This window comes from Teleopsis dalmanni, chromosome X (assembly GCF_002237135.1).
Source record: "Teleopsis dalmanni isolate 2A chromosome X, ASM223713v2, whole genome shotgun sequence".
Lineage (NCBI taxonomy): Eukaryota > Metazoa > Arthropoda > Insecta > Diptera > Diopsidae > Teleopsis > Teleopsis dalmanni.
Genome location: NC_051848.1, coordinates 62,608,032 through 62,618,542, shown reverse-complemented (window position 1 = coordinate 62,618,542; position 10,511 = coordinate 62,608,032). Strand labels below are relative to the sequence as shown.

The 10,511-nt window shown below is 28.1% G+C and overlaps 1 protein-coding gene across 2 annotated transcripts; it reads right to left on the bottom strand.

Moving 5' to 3' along the window:
- Positions 1-2,004: 2,004 nt before the first annotated feature.
- On the bottom strand, positions 2,005-9,406 carry LOC119689177 (UV radiation resistance-associated gene protein). 2 transcript variants are annotated; one of them, XM_038103948.1, is made up of 5 exons: positions 8,806-9,403; positions 7,618-8,742; positions 7,476-7,547; positions 5,220-5,597; positions 2,007-2,223 (listed from the first exon to the last, which is right to left on the bottom strand). In XM_038103948.1, the coding sequence occupies exons 1-5, from the start codon at positions 9,147-9,149 to the stop codon at positions 2,106-2,108; spliced, it is 2,037 nt and encodes a 678-aa protein (XP_037959876.1). In that variant the 5' UTR covers positions 9,150-9,403; the 3' UTR covers positions 2,007-2,105. The 2 variants fall into 2 exon arrangements, with proteins under 2 accessions (XP_037959877.1, XP_037959876.1); XM_038103949.1 differs by lacking the exon at positions 5,220-5,597 and having other exon boundaries at positions 2,005-2,223; positions 8,806-9,406.
- Between the last annotated feature and the right edge of the window lie 1,105 nt (positions 9,407-10,511).

Here is a 10,511-nt window from a genome sequence, read left to right as displayed (position 1 = left end):
GTATCAGAACGGGTTGAATAGTAATACTTTTTTTTCATCCACATTTTGAGTTTTCGATTCTACACTTCCAACATTTTTCTGCTCCTTATCGTCTTTTTATACACTAATATTTACTTTGAAAATTATGGAAACGCTTTTTCTATATATATTTTTTTAAAGATTAAAGTTTAGTAAAAACAATTAAATATAATTACCTATGAAACTTAATCAATTTTCTACTCTTAGCTGCTTTAGTTATTGGGTGTGCTCATAAGTTTGCAGCTCAAATCGCACATTTCTACAATATTTCGTCTTTCCCCTTTAAGCAATTCCAAATTTCTGTTGTTAGGTGTGCGCAGTAGAATGAACATAATAATGTGCGTGTGTTCTCGTTTATAATATAAGAAATAGAGATATATACAGTGGGAAATATATGAGAGTAATTATTCTGTTCTATTTGAATCTGAACTGCCTGCATATTAATCGAACATATTGACTTACCGAAGCGGTTAGGTGTGCGCTAATGTAGATTATAAGATTACAAGACAACTTAGTGAGGTGGGATGTATTGTGTGGGAATATGAGCTTATTTGTTTAATCCTATCTCTCAGTTAATTCATCAACAAATTAGCCTCAACTATGTAGGACATACTTCTTTATTTATAGAGTATAACATATATAATACCTTGACACAGCTTCTTCAAAGTCTTAAACTAGTCTATTAACAGATAATAGTTAACAGAAGCAATGTTACATTTAAACTTACAACACCGGAAGTTCAAAAGATCACTAATTTATCAAACTGACCCCTCATTATGCACTCTCCATCTCTTAAGCTACGCTCTTGTTTAAATAGCCAAATAATGTACATTAAAGTCTCAAAATAATATCCTGTCATACTTACGTTAATAGAAACGGGTCTCAGAGTAAAATTTTGAATATATTTTTAATTATCATATAGTTTTTCGACGTTATTGTTTATTGTTTATCGTTCAACTTAAATCTCTGGATTTTTGTTTCTCAACTCCTTAAGTTGGGGTCACATTTTTCATATCTATTAGAATTCTGTTGGATACCTAGTATTTTAGAATTCTGTTAATTCTAAAAAATACTAGAATTCTGCTCCTATATTGCTAGTATTTGTGAATTGTATTGTAATGTATCGTTGTTAATTTTGAAAATCCTATCACATGATTTTAATTTAAATCAAAATTGTCATAAATGGCATTTATTGTCATAAATGGCATTTATTGTCATAAATGGCATTTATTGTCATAAATGGCATTTATTGTCATAAATGGCATTTATTGTCATAAATGGCATTTATTTTCATAAATGGCATTTATTGTCATAAATGGCATTTATTGTCATAAATGGCATTTATTGTCATAAATGGCATTTATTGTCATAAATGGCATTTATTGTCATAAATGGCATTTATTGTCATAAATGGCATTTATTGTCATAAATGGCATTTATTGTCATAAATGGCATTTATTGTCATAAATGGCATTTATTGTCATAAATGGCATTTATTGTCATAAATGGCATTTATTGTCATAAACAAATGGGATAGTCGTTCAGATTTGTTTACGCTGTGATAGTTAACAGTTGTATCTGGAATTAAGAAAGAATTATGTTTATAAATCCATATATAAACCACAAATCCGTATATAATAAAACAATAATAACTTTGAATAGAGTTTATGACGTTTTATAATTCGTTATATTCAATAATTGAAAAATTTTATACTATAAATATGAAATGTTTGTAGCATTTTAGCTTTAACAAATTATATACAATATTGATTACATTTGTTAATAATTCTTATGTGAACATAATAAAATAAAATGACTATTATTAGTTTTTAGTTAATTTTTTTATAAAATTACTTTATATATATGATAATTAATATTAAAACTAATAAAAAATCTAATTATTTTACTATGTTCACATAAGCTTTATTAATAAATATAACTAACAAAAGTGGATTAAATGAATAAATTAAATAATAATTGTTTATATTAAAACTAAATTTGTAATCAATAACACATAAAATCAACCGAAGTTCCCTAATTTTAAATTAATAATTTTTTTTTTAAATTAATTTACATATAAAAACTCCTTAGCATTCGCCTTTAAATGAAATGTTTGAATCGGATAAATAATGGCAGTTGCTGGCGATTTCCATAGAGTTACGAGAATCCTCACTATCCGAATATGAACCAACAGATCGACTTTTTCTGTAAGCAATTAAAAATTAAAGTTTTATTAAAAACCATTATTAGCTAATTCTGTTTAAAAACAACAAGAAACGACAATATCGATATATATATCACATGCATTTTATAAATTGGATCCTCAAAAAGATACAGTCCTTATAAAAATAAGTAATAATATATAATGAATTCAACGATATAAAGTAAACTGTTAAACTAGTAGATATCAAATAAAACATATCAAACAGTGGCCAGATTTCCTATAAAGAAATGATTATACTATGTAGGCATTTCAAAAAGTTACTAGTGTTAATTGGTATTTATGGTCAATAAAACTTCTCACGTTCTAAGGCGTCAGTGGTCACTTCGTCATCTAGTGAACTTACAAACAGATTAATTGTTTGGAACCATATTTATTTTTCATGTTAAAAAAAATCTTAAAAACTTATGCCTTAACTTTCATCCAGACTTGTCAAAAATTTATTTCTTTAAAATATGTTCAAGGAGTTTTAACGAAAAATGGAATCCAGACTTAATAAAATTGATTAATCATTAAATTGTATCGATTTCGGTATAATCGTAGTTTTCATTTAAATCCTAAGTCAAGTCTTTATATTTAAATGAATGTTTTTCTTGATACTTGTGAATTTGCTTTCAGAAGAAATCACTGAGAGACAGTTTCCGAGTCGTATTAGCTTGTAGATTTTGCGACCGAAATATTTAGATCTATATTGAAGATTTTCACGAACATTTTTACAGAAATCTGTCTGTTTCTAGGTTTTTAATTGTCGACACTATAAACATAACACAATTTTATAATACCGATATTTTAATTCTACTGCAATGAAATATCATTGCCAAAATGTAAGTTAGGTTAGGTGGGATTGGCGGTCTTCTACCGAAAGTCCACTTGAGCTCAAATAATGACCCGTTGTAATAGCACAGATGCCAAATGTAAATCTTTCACAGCTCAAAAGAGTTTCATTTTATAAAGGTTCTGAAGAATATGTCAAAATCCTGTGTATGACTGCGCATTTCAAACTTTTCTAGTTATGCGAACAATTCATATTCATTGTTTGGATATCTCAGAAGGTGTCGATATTTATTCGAGGTCATCCTATTACAAATAACTATACACGGTTCTCTTCTTTTAAATTAACAATATTTAGTCTTTTTTCAGTGAACTTTTACGACCATTTGCTAAATTGTACCATTCTGATGGGACAACTCTTTTGTCGTCAAGGCAATTTTTGTTTTCCGAAAAATTCAACTCAATTAAAATTGGACATATGATTCACATTCACCAGAAAAATATATTCATTCAAAAATTATATGTAACCCCTTCAAGCACAAATCTGTTTCTTATTATCCTTACCTATATTTGCTTTAAAACTCGTTAAACATCAACTAGTCATATATAGATTGTATGTCGTATGTCTTAATGTTACTAATTGAATAGAACTTTCAAACGAACTTTTAAAACTTATGGAAATTCAATGGATTAAAGTGAGAGATACTTTAAGAATGTAGTCTTTGTAACCCATTTTGGTTATCTCAAAAAAGACTAGTAGCCTTTTAGTTAAATTCTGCAGACGCAGTTGAATTCGTATTGTCTTGGAGTTACAATTTAAAGCATTTTAATATTCTTAAGATGGAATAATTCTAAATTAATAAATTAATTAATTATCTCTTTGCTTTATTATGACTTTCTTTTTTTTTTTTACTTCTACTCATATGATTTTCAAAAAAGTAATGACATCAATTATAAGACTCGGTATATCAAAATATTCAAAAGTAGGACTGTCCTTTTAAAATTGGATTCGAATTGCCCCCACTGACGTGACGCTATTTTTTACGTGCATAGTACAACTCTTTCTAGAATTTTTTTTGAAATTTATTTTCATATTTTCTTGAGATCGAACGATTGTATTTTTCCACAATAGACAACTTGTAAACGTGGTGTGTGGTCATTTAAGGCATACTGGGAATTGTAGTCTCACTAGCTGCACTCTTATTTTTGACATTTTCTTTTCCAAATTATTACTAAGCTAAATTTTGAAATCAATAGACTGTTATTCCATTAGATATTAATAAAATATTATCGTAAAATTTATTGCATATGTATTTTATAACAATTTTAAAGTGTTATACTAAAATAACACCCATTACTCTTCATATTGAATGAAATTATTAAAAGTTTTGTAAAAAAGAAATAAATATCACATAATTTATTTTTAATGTAATCTAATGTTAGAATGGTATATAGCCATGGTATATAGTAAAAAAATAAGTTAAACATAAGTACAATGTACATCAAAAGTTATACATTAAGTTACCCTGAAGACAGGATACTAGATTTATACGTTTAAAGCTTACTTCTTTCAGTTTTTTACTTCAGCGATAATAGTTATGCAGTGCAAATAAATATATACAGATTTTTATAAAGTAATTTTTATATATTAATAACACTAAATAAGGAATATTACTAGGTATGACTACAGGAAGGTCGCAGTAGCTTTTCGTACGGTTAATAAAGATTTTCAAAATCCAATTAAAATAAATAAAAAAAATATCTTACACAAGTTATTTAATTATGTTAAATATAATAACTATAATCAATATACATTAGACTGATCGTTATTTACATGTATCACATCGTTGAAATAGGGTTTTGAGTTAAAGCCTTTCTTTTCTTTTTTGTTTTTCATTGGATTCGAATATTGTTTTTTTTTTGGAGCATATATTATGTGTTATAGAATAGATATTTTATTTTAAAAAACAATGCAATGAATTCTTACAGTTACTTTCATTAATTATATGAACTTTGACTTATTTTAATGTTCGGTTAATGTTATCTGCTCACATTTCTTTTTCTTTTATTTTATGTCCAAATAAAAATTCGTGTTATAATAATTTTGCGTTATTAAAATTAAATAAATCAAGATAACGACCAGTCTAATTAAAATTAATATTATTTTAAAGAATAAGAGGATATAGCTTAACAAAAAAATTATTCCTACCGCTGTTGTGTTGAAGTTTGTTCCAAACTTGAACTAAGCATACGACTCGTATCATTAGATGAATCTGACTTAGACAAACAGATTGTAATCCTATCTTGGAAGTCTTTATCAATTCCACAATCGCTATCACCACTGCTAGGAATATTAACTGCTTTGCTTTTTCGAGCTAATTCATTGGAAACATGATGTTCATTCTCAGGACGATTTCTTTCAATATTTTCTACCGTTTCAAATATTCGCAAAATATTTTGTATAGTATCTTTTTCACATCCCATACCAGATATATCGAAATAGAGTTGAGAAATGTTTTGATTTAATAAATAAATTGCATATTTTAGTGCTTTCGAGGGCATCGAGGAACGACTATATAGCGGGAACCTGTAACCAAATTTTATATATAAATATGTAATTAACTATTAAATAATTATTATATATATTATATATTATTGGATCGTGTAAAAATTATTCGCCTTTTTTAGACATACTTCAAAATATTCTTTTTTAATAATTATTTTAATAATTAAAATATTGTTCTTTGTTTTTAATCAACTTCTACTGGTTTTCGCAGAGTCATATCTCCTATATTACCTAATTCCGAGTTTTATCTTTGAAAAACTGACACAAATATTTTTTAGTCTTCGTTTGAAATCTTTACGTAGTACAATGGTTCCAAAATCGGTCGAGTCTACGTCCCAGAGCGACTTGTCAAACACGATGCCCAAGTGCCGTTCACCACCTCATAAAGAGATTTTACAAACAGACCCCAAAGGCTTACAACAACAACAAAGTAATGAAATACCACAAATTAATAGAAAATAGAAACTAATTATTTGGTTTAGTGGTACTAGCTAATAATATATAATATTATTGCTATCCGACTAAACAATTATTATTACCATCTTCCTCGTTAATTCTTGGATCTTCAGTTGTTTAGCGATGCCGTGACTACTCACATGCCGATTTTCTTAAACCTTGCCTATAATTTTAAAAACTTTTTCAATAGCAAACTGACAAAATCGAGGTAATAATTTAGTAACAGTTACTTGCATTAGAGTAGCTTCACCATAAGCAGCACAGAAATAAAAGCATTTGTTCTGCATTCAGTCTGTGATTGTAGAAAAATGACAATATAGACCAACATGAGAAGTAGTTTTTTAGTTCAAGAAACAAAAAAATCGTACGGAAAAAGTCACAAAACTCCGAAAATTTGAAAATAATTCCTTCAAATAGCTTAAGTCATATATTAATTCTTAGTGTATTATATACTTTAATTTAATGTCTAGTATGTTCGGGAATTGCTGGAAGAAATAAACAAATTTTCCAGCGAACTGAGAACATTGCTGCATGACAAGAATAACTGCAGATTGATTGTAGAAAGACTAACTTCTGACATTGCAAATCTTTAAACTAGTCACTTTAGATTTGAAGATTAATTCACTTCCCACACGTCAATTGCAGAAAAATCGTACACGACAGATGAAGAATTATCCTAGAAAATATGTTCACAAGATAATCAGATATTACTACATGAAAGATAAATAAAAAATAGTTCACAAAACATTTTAGAAGTATAATGATTTATGAAAATTCGAAAATTTTTCAAAAAAAATTAAATTTATGTGGGCATAATTTTTGAACTTATTTGAGAGTAAAAACATATTAATATCTAACAGTAGCGAGCTAAGTCTGCTATGGGGTTAAAGTGAGTATTACAATAACGTGGGATTCATCGTCAAAGAAATGGAAATTAAAAATCTTTATATGACCAAAGTGAATCTTTTTCCTTTTATGATTTTTTAGTTTTTATTGACTGTATTTCAGCATAACATTTCAAATATATGTATAAAATTTAAAAACTTATATGGTACGAGTATTAAAAATTGTAAAAATTAATTTATATAATAATTTAGATAATTTTAGTGAGGCTAAGCTTTACAGCTTCCTAAGGTAGAGCTACTACTTGTATTTGATTTGAGTTGTTTGGTGAATTATATTAAGATATCCTCATATCTACATTAATATTAACATTTATATATTGATAAATACGGGTCCGTATACCATATATAATAATATATATTGCAATAACATTCAACACGAAGTACCAATGTCCATAAATAATTCCACAATTATAAACTAATCGACTAATTATTGAATACAATTAATTGTTAAAAACGGTTTTATTTTAATGCCAAGCGAACAATAAAAACAAAGAACACATTTTGCACAACCAAAAATATATGTATGTATATGACTTACTCTCGTGATACATAAGGTAAAGTTTTGACATCTATTATGCTACTCCTAGAACATTTATATATAATAGGATTTCTGCAAAAAAAAAAAAAAATTGTTGGTTTTATATACACAAAAAATAATAAAAATATGAATTAAAACTCACCTAAGTGGACGATTTATAATAACTGAAATCATTTGTACTAAATGCGCAATATAACCTAAACAGACGCTTAAGGCCATTGGTGAAACATCTAAACAGACATTATTTGTAGAATTATCATCAGTGAGATAGTTATTCATGTTAGGAAATCGTATGCCACAAATTGTATAAAAACCAAAATTATAAGAAATTGGATATATTTGACGCAGTTCTGTACAAAGTAAAGACATACGACGCTGTAAATTGTGCATTATCCGTTCCTTCAGTATTTGTTGTGCTTTATTCTGCGCATTGTACTTATCCAGGAACTCCATATCTTTACATAGTTTTTTATTATAAGAATGAAGTCTCTTACATTGTTTTTGTCGTGAATCCAATATAGAACATAAACGTTCTTGTCTTTGACAAATTCGTTCGGACAAAATTGCTCGTTCAGCTATTAAGAGGGTATTTCTGCTATGTAATATCTCAATTTTCTGTTGTAATACTTGAGCTCGTATCAATGTTTGATGATCAATTTGTTTATGTTCATCCAACAATACACTTAAAGTACGGCCTATGGAATGATGCACTTGTGTTGCGCTACGTAATGTGCTTGAGGTAGTTTGTGTCTTGTGTAATAGTTGCTCATTTGTAATGCATCTTACACTTATTTGCTTTATGTTGTCGACAACATCTGTTGCTCTTTTCGTTGCAAGCATATGCTCTCGTTGAACATTTTGAATTTTAAGGAGTTTATCTAAAGAATAACTTTTACGCACGTCTAAAGTTGGACAAAGCAATTTTGTATTCCGTCTATTTGTTTGCGATTTTTGTGTTTCACATTCCGAGGTATCTAAGCAGCATTTAACTTCTTCTGAATTTATAGAATCAATTTGAAGATTAGAAACAGTTGGTATTGTGTGAGAAAGCTGTTCTCGGAAACCATTTTCTGCAAAATTTGCTGGAGAAACGAAGTAAACTCCGTTCATTAAGAAAATTAAAGAGTTAGCAACACATTTAAAATCAGATTGGTTAATAAGAGGGATAAGACCAGAGAAATAAACACCCCAAGTAAATAAAATCTCATCCGGCGAGCACTTTAAATTATTTGTAGAAAGGCATTTAGACAGTTCTTTTGACAAGGCACTAAAAGCAAAATATACTTTGACGTTAACCAAATCTCAAATTAAAAATAATTATGAGTCTTACCTTATTAATTCATTGCGTTTTGATTCAGGTTCATTTTGAAAGTTTTGACTTTGCTTCCCATCTTTGATGTGAGCCCAGACTTTAACACAAACACAATTAAGGTTTGACTTTAAAATCTCGCTGCAATTGATATCCATCCATTTATGTTCCGAATGCTGACGAGGTAAAGACTCACTTATATAAAATGCGGAACTTTTCTTATTACTATGAAGGGTATAATATATAAAAACTTCGCCAGCTATGTTACATTGAATATTTTGACCTTGAATCTGGACTAGATTCCTTAGGCGAAGTTGTTGTGTCGAAAGTGGAATCCATTCACGACATCGCGGTCGAACATTCATTGCAATATTTTTACTTTGACTCTCAATAGCAATTATTTAACAATACATTGTTAATTAGAGTAGATAACAAAAATGCAACTACAACATGTCAAACTTTGGCAATTAAAAAAATGTTTTTTGTTTCTTTTTTATGCAGAATTATCTGTCATTACAGATTAGTGATGTGTAAGAAATGGTTATTCAGGTAACGTAGTTGTACAAGTAAATGCGATTATTTACTATAGAAGGCAAAATAGCAAAATCGGTTTGGTGACGCATTCAAAAACTGAATAAAATTTGTATAAATTTGTACTTATCTATGAGGGAAATCAAAAAAGAAATCAAATTTTTGGAGATTTTTATAGGATATTCACACTGTCTTATTTAGATACTTGCTCATATATATTAATGAGTAAACGTTCACTTTGTAATGAGCTTATTTATGCAGCTGATTAAACTTTTATAAACTTCACAAACAGATTACTCAAAAAAATTAAAAATGAAATTGATATATTAAATCATTTATATACATTTTATATATCAATTACATATTCAATCAATAAAAACAAAGATTTTATTGTAAATTTACTTTCTCAGTGCATTTGTTTACAGTTCAGATGTTGTGTGTTTACATTTTACATACAAAACATTTGAAAAATATATCAATTTCAGTAATTTCACTTGTTAGAAATTTATTTTTATGGGTTGATTTCGACATTTTTCCCCTTAAATGAGTTCAATTATATAAAATGAGGGGTTCAAGTAAATTAAGGCAAAATAAATTAAAATTTCCTTGGGATTTTTTACACTGCACTTATGGTCGTGTGCGAGTTAGGCTAAGTTGATGCTAAACCAAATGGGAGATTTTTTGGGATTTTTTGCACTGCACACATTTAGCCATTTATCAACACGTATCGACCCATCACTACATTATCGGCTCATCTTAGAATTTCCCTCATTTAGAACGCAACTTAGCCTAACTCGCACACGTCCTATGTAATCTTTATTTAGTGCACTTATTTATTATTTTTGATTAAAAGTGTATAACCATCTTATAAAATTTTCACAATGGTAATACCTAATTTTTATCTAAATTACCCTACTCGAAATTCTGGTAAATACCAAAATTCGATGCCATGTCGACATAATTTACTATTTCCATGAAATTCTCAACAATTTACTCGAAGTCGAACACGGGCTTTGTATGGTAAATTATCCCCAATAGCTGTCTTAAAAAGCAAAACTGCCTAAATTAGACCCCTGGAAACATGGTATTATATCTATTTCGAATATAACTGACATTAACATTTCTTTTATGCAAAAGCTAAAAGACTGTATATGTTTTTAAGTTAGATTTCAAAACAAAACATATAAAATAAAAAG

Bases quoted from the DNA above. Each gene is read 5' to 3' on its own strand.
- LOC119689177 (XM_038103948.1), bottom strand. From the start codon at position 9,149: ATGAATGTTCGACCGCGATGTCGTGAATGGATTCCACTTTCGACACAA. The intron at 7,548-7,617 runs GTGAGTTTTAAT...TTTTTTTTGCAG, and splicing joins ATTATAAATCGTCCACTTAG to AAATCCTATTATATATAAAT. The intron at 5,598-7,475 runs GTAAGTCATATA...ATTTGGTTACAG, and splicing joins TTACCTTATGTATCACGAGA to GTTCCCGCTATATAGTCGTT.